The sequence below is a fragment of the Aotus nancymaae genome, unplaced genomic scaffold (genome assembly GCF_030222135.1).
Source record: "Aotus nancymaae isolate 86718 unplaced genomic scaffold, 86718_ANA_hifiasm-v0.15.2.pri h1tg000019l, whole genome shotgun sequence".
Lineage (NCBI taxonomy): Eukaryota > Metazoa > Chordata > Mammalia > Primates > Aotidae > Aotus > Aotus nancymaae.
In genome coordinates, this window is record NW_026988431.1 from 24,522,277 (window position 1) to 24,540,612 (window position 18,336).

The following is an 18,336-nucleotide window of genomic DNA, read 5'->3' on the forward strand; positions in this document are numbered from 1 at the left end:
CACCTGAGGTCAGGAGTACAAGACCAGCCTGGCCAACATGGCAAAATCTCCTCTCTACTACAAATATAAAAATTAGCCAGGTGTGGTGGCACATGCCTGTAATCCCAGCTACTCGGGAAGCTGAGACAGGAGAAACACTTGAACCCAGGAGGTAGAGGTTGCAGTGAGCTGAGATCGTGCCACTGCACTCCAGCCTGAGTGACAGAGCAAGACTCACTCTCAAAAAAAAAAAAAAAAAAAGTTTAACAACCTGACAGCATGCACATGGAAGCCAAAGTGTTACCTTGCCAGGTGTTTGATATGCCTCTCGGGACCATCAGCAGGTCAGGTGTCCTTGAAAATCAACTTCAAATGCACAGAAGGCTTAACGACTCACCTGGTTAGAGTAAGGTGGCGCAAAGCACTGAATGTCAATCTCAATGAAGCACCCTGAGTACAGACGGCTCCGACAGAGCACCGCAACCCAGGAATCCTAACAGCAGCACAGGCCATGATGCTTCCTGGGCAAACATAAAACTGAAATTTAAAACTGCTTTTTAAAACAGTGGGGAAATATCAGACTATTTTAGAGGGTCAGTGAAGAAGAGTTTGGGTTTCTGTTGGTGCTATTATGAGTCAAGCTACCAGCAAAGCAACCAGAGCCTAACTTAACCTCGGTACAGATTCTGCCACTATTCAGAGTTGATTTAAGGTATCTCCACAATTATGTACATAAGTATGTAATTTTTGGTGCTAGCAAATATTTATATTCTCTGTTGGTTTCTAAAATCTCTGATCAAATTCACATGACTAATCTTATGTTATCACAGAAGGGGGAGTAGATTTTATAACTTTCTGATAATTATATTCTACCTGAAGAGCACCACACAAGTCTTTTATATTTCTTGTTAGGTAAAGTGTAAGAGGAAGATAAATTTACCAAGGTTTCCAAACAAGAAGCTTAAGGTTCCCAGATAATAAAAACCAAAACAGATAATACTATTCGTAATAGCCCAGACTGGAAACTGTCCAAATGCCATTACTAGAGGAGATAAACTAATTGTGATACATTCACACAGTAAGATATACTATTCAGCAATGAAAACAAACTGCAACTTCATGCAGTAACATAGATGAGTATCACAAATAACATACTGAATGAAGGAAGCCAGAGTCAAAAGAACAGATATTCTTTGACTCTAATCATATAAAGTATAAGAACAAACAAAATGAATCTATGCTGTCAGAAATCTAGTTAGCAGTTTCCCTTGGGAGGTGGTAGTGACAATGTTATTTCTTAAACTGGGTGCGGATTGCATGGGTATTTTCACTTTTTGTAAAAACTAATTAAGCTGTCCTCTTAGGATTTGTGTAGTTTTTTGTTTGTACTTGAACTTCAAGTATAAACACACACGTACACACACATTCTTCAACACTTCAAATTCTAAAAACTACCAGCCTATCAAGAAAAGCACTGATTAGGAGACAGATGATATTTCTTTTTGGTTCCCTTTATATCATTTTTCTATGTCCATCTTTAAACATTTATTTGCCTAAAATGGCCACATTTAACGTTACATTGCTATATCTGTCCTTTTCTATCTTAGTTACCTTGAGAATAAATGAAAATACGTGTGAATACTTTTTTTCTGAGCTTTTTGGGAGGCAATACATAAATTAATTGTAATAAGTTGGTGTTAGGAAAATATTCAAGCTGAGTGCTTACATTTCTACTCCATATTCATTAATTTGGTCCTTCATTCAACAAATATCTATCAAGGGCCCAGTATGTGGCAGGCACTGGTCTAAGCAATGGTGATATAGGCATGGAGAAAACAAAAACTCTCTTAGAGAGCCTGCATTCTAATAGATAAAGACAGAAAATAAATACGAATAAACAAATCTGGTTGTGATATAAGTCATTTGTATTCAGTTGTAACCAAATCATATTAAAAACCTCACTACTTCATAACTAGTCTCTAGATAAAAGATATATTTCTTCTTGTCATAGTATATTGCAGTATCATTGTGGACACACTACTTGCTATTCTGCTCTTTAGTAAACAAAAAAAGCAGAAGGCCTTTCAACCTCATTCAAGACCACTAAATGTCGTTTTTCTCCATTAAACGTGCTAAGCCCAAAACGGTGCCTTAATCCCTGAAAGAAACAAGTTGAAACTTACTTCAGAAGTCCACGAAATTTTAGGAGTCATTAAGTATATGGTCGGCTGACTGACAGAATATTTTGGTCCTGCTATTACACTGAGACTTTTGGATGTACACCAGTTGAAACACAGACAGTTTTTCCAAGCATTAAAATTCTCACAAAGTTCCTGCAATGACACAAACAACATAAAACAACGTTTTGGGAAACTGATCAAAAGCACTATTACCTCTTAGGTGCAAAAGGAAAGGCTTCTTATAATCAGTAGGCAGCACCTCACAGCAAGCCCACTCCCAATTACCCCCTCTCCATCCATTCTTCCCCCCATGCTTCCATTTTTCTTTTTTGCTTATTTATCTTACAGCTCCTTTTGTTCTTCTTCCTTGGCCTGTCTTTAACTCCTGCTACTTAGGATATCCACCCCAGGAAACAGCAGACCAAAGGCCAGAATGACACAGTTACGTGTCATTTAAGGCCAAGTTCCCTGATAAAATTTAACCACTATATAGTTAAATATGGAAATACTGTTCTGCTTAATGTTTTAGACAACTATTGCTAAAATAAGTTGTCCTCACAATAGGATACATAGTTTAATGATTATGCTGCCTGAATGTCTCCTTCTCAACTAAACTGGAAAATAAACATTAATTTTAAAAGCAGTTCTCTTTAAAATTCTAAGATTTTGTAAAAGTAACCATAACCAAGAGTGCCACCTACTGGTACATAAAGGGCATTTTTATAAAATTCTGTTCAAAGTGTTTTCCAAAGCTTTATGCCAGTCCTTTAAGTAAAATATAAAAAACTGAAACCCTACTAATTTTTTGAAATATGTCCAGTGGTTTCATACTGGAAGTATTTAATCAACCACAGATCAATATATATCAAGTTATTTCTAAAAGCATATAAACAATATCCCATCAATGTCTGTATCCTCACAAGCCTTCCCTTAACAAAAATTCTTAATTTTTATTTCTGAAATGCAGATTATAATAAATGTTAAACTCACACCCATTAAATACGTAGTAAAACAAATTTCTGAAAGCAACAGATTAAATTTAAGATTTAAGATTAATTACACTGGTTTCAGTTCAACAGGTATGCTCAGTTCATTCAACAATTACAGGGGTGCCAGGCACTATTTTGACCTTGAAGATACAATAAAGAACCAGACGCAAGGCCCCTGCCATCATGAAGCTTTTAATACAGTTCCAGAGACGGATAGTAGTAAACAAATAATTAACAAGATAACTACAGACTCTGATGAGTATGATAAAGGAAGTAAGAGTGATGGGGTAGGTGGGGGAAATATCAGGAAAGATAGCTCTCCAGTGATGACACCTTGGCTGAGATCTGGCTGAGGAAAAGGCAGCTGAGCAAATGGTAAAAGGAGGCCACTCAGGCAGAAGGATTAGCAAGAACAAAGGTCCCAACACAGAAATAAGCCCGGCATGTTAGAGGAACCAAGGCCAGTGTGACTGGAGAGCAGTAGGCTGGTAAGAGTAAAATGAGATGAAGTCCAGCAGTCTACAGGAACGGTAGGAATTTTATCCTAAGGGTAACAGGAAGCAACTGAAGAGTGAATCAATCAGGAGAAGGACAAGGTCTAATTTATACTTTTAAAGGACTGCTCAAGTTGCTGTGGGAAAGATAATAGGAAGGGGCAGGAGTGGAAGCAGGAAGTCTAGTTAAAAGACTCAGGTCTAAGGTTATGATAAGGTAACAGCTACAGAGATGGCAGAAGTAGATGAACATGACATATTTTTTGGAATTAGAGCCCCAAAACTTGCTGATACATTAAACAGGGTGTGAGAGGACAATGACAAAAAGAGAAAAGCCAAGCATGTCTCAACAAGCATAAATGCACTGAAATTAAGTAAGTTCAAAGAACAATCATGGCATCTGTCAATTTAGAATCTTCACTGAGGAAGCAAAAGGGCTCCTCGTGCTCCGTTAGGCAAAGAAACCTTAGTGGTAAACAGGTAACAGATACAGAGTATTTGACTGGAAATCAGCGGAACTGGGCTCAGGTGTGACTCCTTCCTGCTTTCTCATCTTCAGCAAGTCTCCTCTTGCCATTTTAACATTACCCACGCCACCTCACTGGATTATTGAGAGGAATAAATAAAATGTCTACCAAAGTACCTGGCAAGCAAGAGCGTTACTAAAAATCAATCCTAATACATTAACGCCTTCTCCTCGTCAAACAACCTACAGAGGTGGAGGTTTGGTATTGCCAGCGAACAACTCCCTCTGGCCTGATATACAACAGCACTCATCAAATATAGTTTCCATCATAGAATTCTGACCTCCTTCTGAACCTGAACTTATGCTAAGAATCCTAGGCACCATTGTTTTCTGGATAAGCAGTGTTAACATTTATGATAAAATAAACTTGTGATTTCAAATCACTCTTCCAACTAGTAAATCTGCTTGTGTCGCACTCTCAGGGTCCACAAGTGTGTCACTACAAAATGTTTCCATCCTTTTAGGAATAAATATAAAGTTTAGTAGTCATTGTAATGTGTTCTTTAAAAGTGCTAGGTGAAGTAAAATAAACTACACTGCATGCTTGGCTATGGTTTTACTTTCTTCAGCACAGTACAAGCTCAAATTGGGCAGAACATTAAGAGCAGCCATCTCTGGCCAGACAATGGAGACAGCCAATGGATGCCAGGATGAAAACATGGAAAGCCACGGAGACCCCCTTCCCCAAACCTAGTTCTCATGGGAATGAGCACTGCTTAATGGAAGATCTCAGCAGTTTGCAGAGCTACAGTGCTGCCTTTTAAATCGAGCTCTGCTTGAAGTACCATCACATCACCAATGACATCATTGTTAATTAAAAGCCTAGATTTTAGGGTCAGACAGATTTGAGTTCTCATCACAGCTTATTGCCATTTACCAGCTTTGGCTTAGGCAAGTTCCTCAGGCCCTAAGCCTCATGCTTTTCAGTGTTAAAGACGGGGGTAATGATACTTACACCTCGTTGGGTTTTTTTTTTTAATGACATCATGAACATAAGGATTTGGTCATAGTGTATGACCAACACAGTGTCAACTATTATTAAGTAGCTCATTTGTTTTTTCCATTTTAGCTAACATGTATTCAAAGAAAAGTTGGAACATTACAAAGAAAAACTACCCAACAACCCCCATAACTTTTAGGACTACTAACTTCAGATTTTAAAATTCCAGAGAGAGATCCAAGATGGCTGATGATTAGCAGCTCGGGCACGTACCTCCCAGTGAAAGCGCAAAGAACGAGAGGACGCCACATTTTCAGACGAATATTAGTTGTTCACGGATCAGGAGATTCCCAGTGGAGGAGATCCACGGGTCGCCAGGGCGACTCTTGTGGCCGGCGTGGCGGTTTTGCTGGTGCCTTAGCACGCCAGTTCTTGGTGCAGAGTCCGGAGATTCCCGGGCAGAAAAGCACCATCAATCTTAACACCGCTGTTTTGGCCGGCTCAGTGGAATGCTCAGATTTCGGCGCAGGGAATCAACAAGTTGGACGTCAGAGACCCAGTTAGAAAGTCGGTAATTATAAAGACGACAGACGGACAAATATATAATGAAGGGAAGAAACCAGCGTAAAAAGGTAGAGAATACTCAAAATCAGAATGCCTCTCCCTCCACAGGGGATTGCAATTCCTCATCAATAACGGAACAAGGCTTAATAGATTACACGTGTGTTCCAATAACAGAAGCAGGTTTCAAAACGTGGGTGATAAGAAACTTCTGTGAATTAAAAGAACTTGTTCTAACCCAATGCAAAGAAACTAAGAACCTTGAAAAAAGGTTTGACGAAATGTTAACGAGAATGGATAATTTAGAGAAGAATATAAGTGAATTGATGGAGCTGAAAAACACAACACGAGAACTTCGTGAAGCATGCACAAGTTTAAACAGTCGTATTGATCAAGCAGAAGGAAGGATATCAGAAGTCGAGGACCAGCTCAGTGAAATGAAACGAGAAGACAAGAATGCAGAAAGAAGGATGAAAAGGAATGAGCAAAGTCTCCAGGAAATATGGGACTATGTGAAAAGACCTAATTTACGTTTGATAGGTGTACCTGAATGTGATGAAGAGAATGAATCCAAGTTGGAAAATACTCTTCAGGATATCATTCAGGAAAATTTTACCAACCTGGCAAGGCAGGGTAATATTCAACTCCAGGTAATACAGAGAACACCACAAAGATATTCTTCAAGAAGACCAACCCCAAGGCACATAATTGCCAGATTTATTAGGGTTGAAATGAAGGAGAAAATACTAAGGGCAGCCAGAGAGAAAGGTCAGGTTACCCACAAAGGGAAACCTATCAGACTTACAGCAGATCTCTCAGCAGAAACCCTACAAGCCAGAAAAGAGTGGGGACCAATATTTAACATCCTTAAAGAAAAGAACTTTCAACCCAGAATTTCCTATCCAGCCAAACTAAGCTTTATGAGCGAAGGAAAAATTAAATCTTTTGCGAACAAACAAGTACTTAGAGAGTTCACCACCACCAGGCCTGCTTTACAAGAGCTTCTGAAAGAAGCACTATACATATAAAGGAACAACCAATATCAGCCTTTCCAAAAATATATCAAAAAGCAAAGAACTTTAACACAATAAAAAATTTACATCAACTAATGGGCAAAACAGCCAGCTAGCATCAAACGCCGGTATTAAACTTATATATATTTTAATTGGATAAAAAGCCAAAACCCATCGGTATGCTGCATCCGGGCCCATCTTACATGCAACAATACACAAAGACTCAGAGAGAAGGAGGAAGATTTACCAATCAAACAGAGAGTAAAAATAAACCAATAAACAAAAAGCAGGAGATGCAATTCTCGCCTCTGATAAAGTAGACTTTAAAGCAACAAAGATCAAAAGAGGCCAGGAATGACATTACATAATGGCAAAAGGATCAATGCAACAAGAAGAGCTAATGATTCTATAGATCAACGAGATAGAAAATTAACAAGGATATTCAGAACTTGAACTCAGACCCGGAACAAGTAAACTTAATAAACATTTATAGAACTCTCCACTTCAAATACACAAAACATACATTACCACCTCACACCTATTCCAAAGGTGACTATATAATTGGAAGTAAATCACTCCTCAGTAATCACATAGCATTTCATAGGTTTAAATTAAATATTGGTTGGCTGATTGTTTGTTATCTTCTTCCCTTATTCCTTCCTGACTACATCATTAAGTATAATTATCAGTATACAAGAGGTTTTCAATACCCATTACTAAATTGCATTCTAGCCTGGGCAAGAAAGCAATACTCCCATTCTCTCTCCCTCTTTCTTTTCCTTCTCCCTCCTCCCCATTCTCTCTCTCTCTTTCTCTTCCTTTTTCCTCCTTCCTATTCTCTCTCTCTCTTTCTCTTTAAAAAAAAAAAATAATAAATAAAATTCCTCAGCAAATTGTTTTTGATAGATGCAAACTGCTTTCTAAGAGACCTACCAATTTATACTTCCCATAAGCCAAATATGACTACGCCCACTTCTCTACATATGAAAACGGCTCATATTTAATTTTCGAGTACTTACACTCAGAAGTACTAAAGAAATAAAGATGGCTCCCAACCTCAAAATGATCATCAGGACTACAGAATGGACACAGAGAATCTCCCTTTTTTTTTCTGTCTCCAAGAGGCTATGTGGGAAGTATTTATGTCAACAGTGATGCAAGGAGCAACCACCGAGCTGTGAGGGCTTGAGATTTCTCCTTTGCCCAGACAGACCAGAGCAATCACAGTTAATCTTTGACAAGGTTAACAAGTTTCCTAACTGCTGGGTAAATCTATAATTACAGAAAATCAAGTGTTTGTGAGGTCTTTGAAATAATCCTCCATAAAGTCCTGTAATGTAACTTCTGGATTTTCTCCCAAAAACTCCTCTGCCTTTAAGTTTTCAAGCTTTAAGAGGGCTAAGCATGCACAAAATTGGTAACTTCATGCCAACATGAGTGTGTAAATACAAGCACAGGGATATAGTTTGTATATGTGTTATGTAAATATAAACTAAATATGGTGTATAATTGCTGAACCAAGTAAAACTCATAATTTCCATGCAAAAGTGGGACGTTACATCTACAAAGGATCTTACAATCATCTCTACTCCAACCGTTTCTTAGAAGAGGAAATAAGGCCCACAGAATGTAAATATCCAGTTGCCAGGGCTAGTCAGCAACTCAAGATTCCCAATCCCAGATCTTCTCTCAAAAGTGCTTTTTTCTTTTCACTACAATGCATTCCTTCTCTATATTAAAATACCAAGTAATTAAGACCCAATGGAATCCGTTTTACCAAAACAAGCACTAGCACTGCTTTCAAGACAAAATGCCTTTCATCTGTATTTCGTTTCAAGGCATATAAACCTGCCCACTGATACCATTTCTTTCACAAAGAACTGGTACTCACATAAGTAATTTGTTCCTGGGTTCTGGAAGACAGATAAGCTCTTATTTCCTAGGTGTATGATTTTGGCCAAGATGCCCAACTCTCTGTACCTCAGTTTAAAAATTAGTAAAATGGAATAACATGTAAGCTCCTAGAGTTGACAATTCCAGTTAGTGCAATACCTGGCACATAACTTCCCAATAATAACAAATCATCGTAGTTAATAATGTTATACACCTGACAAACAGAAGACTAGAACTCAATCCTTGCCTTCCAGGGCTTGGTCCTTTCAGCAACGCAATTTAGGTTATTTTAAGATGTCTGGGGAGAGAAAGAAGCGAAATGTACCTGCAGCCAGGAACAAGCTGACCGTCGCCCTGGGCTCAAGGTCACTCGGTGAAGCGAAATTTGCCCTGGGCTCAAGGTCACTCGGTGAAGCGAAATTCTACGGGAACTATTCCGTCCCTCACCAGGAAGGGAGGTCAAGGAGGCTAAGTTGCTCTTGCCTCCCCACTCCGCCTTTCCCGAGAGCTACCGGGAGGGCCGGGAGGAGGCCACCTAGCATCTGCTGCAGCCTTCAGCCCGCTGTTTAAGGACTAAACTAGGCGATAAGAAAACAGGGAAACTTACCCCACCCCCGGGGACCTAGCTTGCAGACGCGGCCAAACTCAGCTACTGGCGCCTGGGATACTCCGCGGTCCTAGACGTGACGAAGCAGCGCGATCCAGTCCCAGTCTATTGGTCGCTGCCGTCCAATAGAAGGAGAGGTGCGCGACCACGCTGAGCAAGACGTGCCGTCTTCCCGGTGTCTCCGCCCCTAGCTCGGCTATCTCCATGGTGACCGCTACCGGTTACCCGTTTGGCCGCGCAGGCCAGAATTGCGTCATTGCCTATGCGCCGGAAGCGCTGGTTCTAGCCCGACCGACGTGGTGATGCCTAGCCCGGGCCGGCTCTGGCGAAGTTAGACCCTCGAAGCTGGTCTCGGACTGCTGGAGCGTCACCCCTTGCCGATCCCCGCTCACCATGGCAGTGTTTCACGACGAGGTGGAAATCGAGGACTTCCAATATGACGAGGACTCGGAGACGTATTTCTATCCCTGCCCATGTGGAGATAACTTCTCTATCACCAAGGTAACTTCAGGGCCTCACCCGGCGGTTCACCCAAGCAAGCGCAGTTTCGCTCCGCCTTGTTCCTTGCGTCATTGGGTCGTCTTTGAAGCTCTGGGTCACCCACGCCCGCTCTCCAGTTGCTGAATCTTCTTCCTCCCGCATACCCCCACCCCAGCTAATACCCTGAGCTCTCTCGGTAGGCAGGTAGTTCTGGCCTTAGATTAGGCCAGGGAGAGGGCGGCGGGAGCCTCTGTCTTCCTGCCCGATCCCCGCCTTAGAGTCCCAGCCTGGAATATCTCTGTAGAGGAGGGGATTCGTTTTTTGTTTCCCAGGGCTTTAGGGCGACCGAAGCTCGCCTAACATGCCTAGATGTTTCCCCTAAGCGACGCTTCTATAGGAGAATGAAGTTGGCATTTCTCACTGAAGGCCCTGGGGTTCTCACCCACCCTGGAGGGAAGGCAAGCCACTAAGAGACTTGAACCTAGGGGTGGGATAGGTTTGCGGGAGGAGATGGCGAAGAGACTGTGCTGACCACATGGTGTTTGATTTCGTTGTAGGAAGATTTGGAGAATGGGGAAGACGTGGCAACGTGTCCTAGCTGCTCTCTCATTATAAAAGTGATTTATGACAAAGTAAGGGATACAATTTTAAATTGGGAGAAGGGGGTTGTAAGGCAGTGGCAAGGACTTAGATCAGCCTGTCAGTGATGAGTGCAAGAGAATGTTTGAGTGTGCTAGGTAAAATTCGGTATTTTTTTCAGGCAGGTTTTAAACACCATTGATAAACAGCTAAATAGTAAATTAAAATGATTAAAGTTCAGATTACATAATTTATTTTAGCTTTGGCAGTAAATCTAGCTTTAGTGAAAATTATTACTTATTAAAGAGAAGATTAAAAAATTAAAAATAAAATCCTTTACCAGTTATCTAAGTAAAAAAAAGAAAAGAAAGAAGTAATTATGTAGATTATTTTAGTGGACAATCTTTATATTTCTCTTCTATTTAATATGTAATTAAAATTGTTTACAGCTCCTAGACTTACTTTGAAGGGAACAATTGTATGGTATTTCATGCCTGCTTATACAAGGAATTCTGCATTATCTTGTTTAAGATATAATTCCTAGGTGCAGCTTTATAATTTCATTTTAGTCTTTAGTTGCCCTATTGTCTTTCACCCAAGGATATTGACAATCGAAAAAAAAAAAAGTGGGGATGAGGCACAGAGCCTCATGAGAGAAGCAGGCTGTAATTCAGACTATAATTTAGAAATATAATGATTCATTCTTGTATTAAAATGTGCTCTGCAACAGAAAGCAAACAGGGTAAGGAAGATCAGGAGTGCTGGTCTGGGAGGAAGTTACAGTTTGACAGGGGTGATCATGGCAGGCCTCACTGAGAAAGGCCTTATTAAGTAAAGATTTCAAGGAAGTGAGGGAGTGAGCCATGTACATATGAGGATACAGGGGTAAGAGAGTCTAGCAAAGGATTGTTCAGTGAAGGGGACCTAAGACAGGAACATGCCCAATTTTATCAAGGAACAAAAAGGAGGCCAATGTGATTAGAGCAGAGCAGAATGAGAGTAGTCCAAGATAAATTCGTCGATCACTTTAAGGATTTGGCTCTTATCGTGAATGATATAGGGAACCACTGGAGGGTTTTCAAGCATAGGAGTGCTATGATCCGAATACTATAGAGAGCAAGGATAGAAACAGGAAAACCAGTTAGGAGTCTATTACACTAATAAAAGAAGGAGATGGGTCGCTTGGACCTGGTTACAGCCATGGAAATAATGAGAAGTACTTAGATTCCTAATACACTTTGAATGACTGATTGGATATAGGGTGTGAAGGAGTGACTCAAGGGTGATTTCATATGTGACCTTAATGACTGGGGGGATGGAGTTACTGTCCATTGAGGGAATGTAACTATAGGTGTAGGGGTTGGCATTGTAAATACTAAGTTTGAGAAGTCTGTCATCCAAGTGGAGCTGTTGAGAAGGCAATTGGATATGCATGCCTGGAGTTCATGGAGAAAAATTGGCTAGCAATGTCAGTTTGGGAGTTATCAGTAATAGATAGCATTCAGAGCCATGAGATTGGATGAGATCTCCAGGTCTGTAAATGTAGAGATGGGTAAAATACAGGACTGAGTCTTAGGGCACTCCAGTATTAAAAGGTCAGGGAGGGAAGTGAGGAATCACCAAAGCCAACAGTAAAGGAGCAACCACCGAGAAAGAGGAAAGTCAGCAGTGTCAAATCCTGGAAACCAGATGAGAAGGAGTCGAGGAAGTGGTGAGCCTTGTCACATGACACTGATAGAAAGAAATCAAGAATTAACCATTAGCTTTGGTTGAGTGTGGTGGCTCACGCCTGTAATCCCAGGACTTTGGGAGCCTGAGGCAGGAGGATCACTTGAGCCCAGGAGTCTGGGCAACATAGTGAGACCCCCACCTCAAAAAAGGAAAAGAATTAACCATTAGCTTTAGCAACACTGAGTTCATTTGTGATGATGAGAGCAGTTTCTATGGAGTAACAGGAACAGCACATGATTGAAGAAACCAATGGGCAGAAAACTGGTTGGAGAGAATGAGAGAACAGAAGCCAGTGAGTATAGCCATTTCTTTTAAGGAGTTTGCAACAAAGGAGAGCAGAGACATGGGACGGTAACCAGTGATGATAGAGAATCAAGAGAGGGTTTAAGGTGATAGAAATTCAGCCTTCGTAAGTGAATATAGACACAGAAAGTTAAATTTAACCAGGTTTGTGGTTTTCCCAAGTGAAAAGGAAAGAGTGAGAGAAGAGTAGTTATACCTGACCATGGAGTTTGAACTAGGAAAAGAACATGAAGGGAGTGAGGGGCAGTGAAAGGGTGGTAGGATGAATGTGGCGGAGGTCCAGAGGGGTTGGAATATGGCATGCAGGGTGGATAAATGACAGCAACAGAGAAGAAGAGCAATGCAGTATTCTCAAGCCATAAGATTCTAAACTGATGGGTTTTAGACAGGAAAGGAGAACAGTGGCAAACAGGAGGAACTAGCCCCACTTCCAGTCCCTCTGGTACTAGGACTCTGAGAACACGGAGGGGCATGTAGGGGAAACCGTCCTTAAGAATATGACTTCATCAGGCCAGGTGCGGTGGCTTACACCTGTAATCCCAGCACGTTGGGAGGCTGAGGTGGGTGGATCATGAGGTCATGAGTTCAAGGCCAGCCTGGCCAACGTAGTGAAGCCCTATCTCTACTAAAAATACAAAAATTAGCCAGGCATGGTGGCACACACCTGTAGTCCCAGTTACTCAGGAGGCTGAGGCAAGAGAATTGCTTGAACCCAGGAGGCAGAGGTTGTGGTGAGCCAAGGTCGTGCCACTGCACTCCAGCCAGGGCAACAGAGGGAGACTCCATCTCGGACAAAAAAAGAATATGACTTAATCTTGACTTCAGCACTATTGACATTTTAGGCCTGATAATTCTTGGTTGTGCAGGGTTATCCCGCGCATTGTAGGATGTCTAGCAGGATCCCTGGCCTCTACCTATTAGATGCCAATAGCAATCCTCAGTTGTTTCAATTTAGACTGTTTCCAGATACTACCAATGCTCTTAGGGGTAAAACGACATTTTGAGGAAGAGGTTGAGAACATGGAGCAGCATTGTGCCGACAATGGATCATGAATTCCACAGAGTACAGTGAAAGAGTTCCAGATATTGAGCAACAGACCAGTAGGGACAGAGTTGGGGCTGATCCTTCAGGAATCGGATTGCTGGAGGTGAGGGGTAACCTCAGAGGCAGAGATTTCTTGTGGTAGCTGAGATAAGTCAGGATAAATGATCAGAGATTGAACTTCATTTACAAAGTAGCTAACATTGCAGATTATCTGTATTGAGAAACACATAAAGACCTGTCCCTTTTAGTTGGAAGAAGTAATTACTTTGAAGAGGACTGGTATTTGAATGACCAGTTATTAAAGTGGAGAAGTTTTAGCGTGAGTAATAATTAATACAGAAATTAAAAGATGTGGCATGTCTTTATGTAATTTGTGAGAAGTGGTTGCTCTGCACTGAAGATGGGCATGTTTATAAGGTGCTTTATATTAAATGAATTCAGAACCAAAAACTGATACATGTTTAAGATTCAGATTCTGGTGCTGTCATTGGCTCTTTGAACAAGGATGAAATGATAATGGCAATGGAAAAACAAAATTAACAGAGCTGGATTGATTCTGTAACAAAATGAAGGTTTAATATTAATGCATTTGTGACATGGAAATTCATTGGTTAATGTCATTTCTTTGTCTTAGGATCAGTTTGTGTGTGGAGAAACAGTCCCAGCCCCTTCAACCAACAAAGAATTAGTTAAATGCTGAAGAAGCCTTCAGGAATCCAAATCCTGAACAATTGGAAATGAGCCTAGATAGAAATATCAAATGCAAAGCTACTGGCTTCGTGGAGACCACCATTTATGATTTGCTGTTCTGAGTATGTGTGGATTCTTTCCATCGACTGCCGATTTCATCTTCAGGAAGCAAGTCTATAACATGACATATCTGGATTTTGTGCTTAGAACCTTAAATTGGAAGCATTCTTAATTATCCATCTAAATTTAAAAGAAGATAATTTCAAAACACTGCTTTCTTTCCCTCGGTTTCATCATTTTCATATCTTAAACCAAATTACTTCAATAATTGATAACAGCGTCATCTACCTCAGTCATTAGGATTCCTTAATAAAAAAGATTATATTTTTGAGTTGGTTATAAAGATGATTAAAATTAGCCCTTCCTTTGAAATTTGACATCAGCTCTGCTGTTCTAAATTTAAAATTAATTGCTTCATTAGTACCACACTTCCAGTTTCTATACCAAACCAGTCTCCTCGGTTTTCCCATTAGAATGGACATGTTCTATTCAGCATGTCATTTCTGTAATGCTTCAGGCACACAGTTAGATTGTAGTATTAAAGAGAAGATACAGTGGGGTCATGATTTCTCCAGAGCTAAAAGTTGGTGAACAAGAAAGAAAGTCCACAGGGAAGTGATGAAAGAATAGGGAGTTTTCTTATATTCTGCATATTCCTTGGAAGTCGGGACAAGATGAAAAACATCCAAAAGAAGTAAAATTGGTGACAGAATGAGAGGAGCAAATCATACCAGCGTAGTAAATGAAATGTTTGAATGACTTTGCCCAATCAGAGCAAGTGATATTTCTTCATCTGGGTTTTTGTTTGTTTTTTGATAAGGCTAATGAAATTGCATTCCAGATCCGGGTTAATGTCAAGTCTTCATGGCCGGTAGCTGTGCTTTTGGCATATCACAGTGTCCTTTCACTACTACAAGGGAAAGCATCTACAGCAGAGAATGCGCTTGAAAGTGAGGGGCCTATTGTGAATAAATATGCCCATGAGAGCACATTTAATAAGCCTCTGTAACATGCAGCCAAACCAGACACTCACTCCTGCAGAGAACTGTTGCCCGGGAGAAAAAGAAATACAGAAAGATAGGCTATCAATCTTCCTTTGCTGCAGTACTAAGAATAGCAAGAGATTAGAATCATTCACATTGGAAATTTGAAAATTCCCTTTATATACACAACTTTACTGTGTATAAATAAAAAAAAAATGTAATGCACTGATGTCTGTCAGGTTTTAGGAATGGCTCCTGCAATTAGAAAAATAGCTTGGTAGAATGTGAATGTTCTGTTGCTAACTGGTAAATGTACTGCGCACATTCATTGGAGGTTTAAATTAAAATGAGTAGCCTTTTTTACCTGCCAGCAGCATGACTATGTGCCGCCACTAGGCTGAGACAATAAATTACCAAAAATTGTATGCTGAAGGTGCTTGGTATATTATGTGGCATATTCTGGATATGATGAGAGATCTCATTGATGTTTGGGACACTGACATCCCAGAAGTCATCCATAACTGCTTTGCAAAAGCAAAGTGACTGCTCAGATGAACAGAGCAGGGTACTTTATGGTGGGATCAGCTGCAAAGAGAAATGAACTGTCCCATGCTCATGCTGATGGTTTTCTACATATTGCCGACATGTTAGCTCTTTCTGATCCTGATGAACTTCAAACACAGACAACCCTGATGTAGGTTTGCGAAGAACAGGAAGAAGAGTTGGCAGGTTCAGACATCCCAGAAAAAAAGCAGCACAAATAGCATTAGCAATCAGTGACTGGTGATAATGCTGCAATAATGGGAATGATTTTATTTGTAAATAAAATCATTTATTGCTTTATTTTGAGTGACTAAGTTTATGAGCTATGAAAGAACACTTCAAGATTGACTCCTGTGTTAAGTGGAAAGTAAAACCAGAGCCAGGCGCAGTGGCTTCTGCCTGTTATCCCAGCTACTCAGGAAGCTGAGGCAGGAGGATCATGTGAGGCCAGGAGTTTAAGACTAGCCTTGGCAACATAGAGAGACCTTGTCTCTTAATTAGCAGGGTGTGGGGCCATGAGCAAATTGCTTGAGCCCAGGAGTTTGAGGCTGTGGTGAGCTGTGATCACACCACTGTATTCCAGCCCGTGTGATGGGGCAAGACCTCATCTCTAAAAAATAAAGAGAAAGGAAAGTAAAACTGGACTCTCAGATATGACTAAAGTTCTGTGTGATACATGTGCCTTATTTAGCCCAAGACATTTCTGGAGCACCTATAAAAACTGATTTGTAATTCAGGCTGTGTCTCTTTTTAACTTTGTAATCTTTAGCAAGGCCCTTGGATTCTTCACCTGTACAATTAAGAGATTCGATCAGGTGATTTCATTTCTCAGCTGTTAGTTCTCTAATTTCAGGCTTGGTAGCTTGTAGGAACTGAAATGGCAATTAAAATTTGTGTAAACTCAAACTAAATCATGAATTACAAAGAAAGTCCATTCTTCCATAACCACACTTCTGAGTTTAGTAATTATGAAGTCGACTGTTTAAAGGATTCTGCATATATTCTAGTGTGCACATTCAGAAACATTTTTCTTGGAAAAAGCACCCAACTTTTTTTATGACTACACATACTTATTGCCAGAATAAATTGCATTTCAAATCAATTTGCTTTCATGTAATTTTTCTTCTAAATGTCAGCATTTTGAATTAAAATGTTTATGATTTTGTATGAGGTAGAAATCTTAGCTGCTTTGGGGCATTGTTAATAGGCTTTTTGGTATGGACAGTTTTTAAATAAGGAAATTGCCACTTTTTACAGTTTGGGCTCAGAATTTTTATTGTTATTTGGAGAAAAAAATAGCTGAGTCAAGTGTTACTAAGGCAAAGAAAGTTGACATTCTTAGATGAGTAACTCAGCTTATTACCAGGAAAGAAGACTGATATTTAAGGCTGATGATCAATTCTTGGAATGGTTTGAGAGCCTAGGTCTGGTCAGAAGACAATTAGAATCTTAGTTCCTCCACTGTGATCTCAGAGGAGTTACTTAATAATTATGTTCTGGTTTGTGAAATGTAGACCATAGCACTTTTTACACGGGGTGAAACCATTCTGCAATTAGAAAAGTAGCTGTCATGTGCTACGCACTAGGCAAAGAAGTACCTGTCACATGCTAGGTACTAGGTGAAGAAGATTGGGTTTCTGCCATTTGGGAACTTAACATGGAACTAGAAGAGACAGAAGCAAGATTACAGATGAGTTAGAGCCCCCAAGGAAATAAACCAGGTGATGTGGGAGAGAGTTGCTGTGTCAGGTGACTTTTTAAGAGAGTGAGTTCTGGCACTTTTTCTAAGACCTGAAGGATGAGAAAGAGCCTTGTGAAAATGATTAAATGAGCTACTACCTATAAAACATTTATAAAACATGACGGCTAATGCCTGTCATGTGCAAAAAATAGTTAACTATTCTAACTCCAAAAGGAATTTACCATTGTTTTGAGCTATCTCAGTCCATGTTCTGTTGCTGTAACAATACCTGACACTGGATAATTTATCAAGAATAAAGGTTAGTTTGGCTCATGATTCTGGAGCTCGAGGAGTTCATGCTATGACCCTGGTGAGGGTCTTGTGCTGTATTATAACATGATGGAGAAGCACAGCGGGAAGTAGGCACGTGCAAAGGTACCATACAGGAGAGTCGGCATCATTTTATAGCAACCCCCGTCTCTTGGTAACTAATCCAGTCAGGGGAGAGGGAGAACTCACTCCCACCAGATGTCATTAATTTCTTCAAGGGCAGATCCCTTTTTACCCAAATACCTCTTAAAAGTCTCAACACCATTACATCGGGGACCAAGCCTCAGTATGAGTTTGGTGTGGACAAACTGTGTCCAAACCACAGCAAGCATTTGAGAGTATTCTTGGAATAAATATGAGAAGTGCAGTTTTGGACACCTTTGCCTCCCTCTTACTGAATCTAGGGGTAGAGCCCAGCAGCCTGTGTTTTAACAAGCCTGCTAGCTGATTCCAATGCAGCTAAAGTTTGGGAACCACTGGTTTTCAAACCTGGCAGCACATTTGTAATTGGTTGGGGTACTTTAAAAATTTGTTGCCCCAGAGAGTCTGACTTAATCGATTTGGGAGCAGCTTGGGCATCAGGATTTTTTTTAAAAAGTGTCCCTGGCGATTCTAATGTGTAGCCAAGGCCAAGAACCAGTGGGCTAGAAAAGCAGAAATTTCATAATCACTAAAAGGAGCCAATTGTAAATGATCACACCTGCTTTGCACATGGAATGGAGAGTGAGC

At 40.4% G+C, this 18,336-nt stretch overlaps 2 protein-coding genes across 6 annotated transcripts in view; one reads left to right on the top strand and one right to left on the bottom strand.

Annotated features, from left to right (window-relative positions):
- The window catches only part of OXNAD1 (oxidoreductase NAD binding domain containing 1), a 57,499-nt gene extending 48,212 nt beyond the window's left edge, over positions 1-9,287 (bottom strand). For 2 of the 4 annotated variants that reach the window (XR_010343445.1, XM_012466746.3), the window contains exons 1-3: positions 8,901-9,278; positions 2,163-2,312; positions 377-500 (exon numbers count right to left, since the gene is read on the bottom strand). Coding sequence is in view for 3 of the 4 variants with exons in the window: in XM_012466746.3 (XP_012322169.2) it covers positions 377-492 (116 nt within the window). In the remaining variant the exon portion in view is untranslated. Of the gene's footprint in view, positions 1-376; positions 501-2,162; positions 2,313-8,900 lie in introns of all 4 variants that reach the window. The other 2 variants (XM_012466747.3, XM_012466750.3) reach the window with 2 other exon arrangements.
- Positions 9,288-9,462: 175 nt separating this feature from the next.
- DPH3 (diphthamide biosynthesis 3) lies at positions 9,463-15,485 on the top strand. Of its 2 annotated transcripts, XM_012466751.3 has the most exons (3): positions 9,463-9,683; positions 10,220-10,294; positions 13,955-15,485. In XM_012466751.3, exons 1-3 carry the CDS (start codon positions 9,576-9,578, stop codon positions 14,018-14,020), a joined length of 249 nt encoding a protein of 82 aa, XP_012322174.1. In that variant the 5' UTR covers positions 9,463-9,575; the 3' UTR covers positions 14,021-15,485. The 2 variants fall into 2 exon arrangements, with proteins under 2 accessions (XP_012322174.1, XP_012322175.1); XM_012466752.3 differs by lacking the exon at positions 10,220-10,294.
- The last annotated feature ends 2,851 nt before the right edge of the window (positions 15,486-18,336 follow it).

Bases quoted from the DNA above. Each gene is read 5' to 3' on its own strand.
- DPH3 (XM_012466751.3), top strand. From the start codon at position 9,576: ATGGCAGTGTTTCACGACGAGGTGGAAATCGAGGACTTCCAATATGAC. The intron at 9,684-10,219 runs GTAACTTCAGGG...ATTTCGTTGTAG, and splicing joins ATAACTTCTCTATCACCAAG to GAAGATTTGGAGAATGGGGA. The intron at 10,295-13,954 runs GTAAGGGATACA...TCTTTGTCTTAG, and splicing joins TAAAAGTGATTTATGACAAA to GATCAGTTTGTGTGTGGAGA.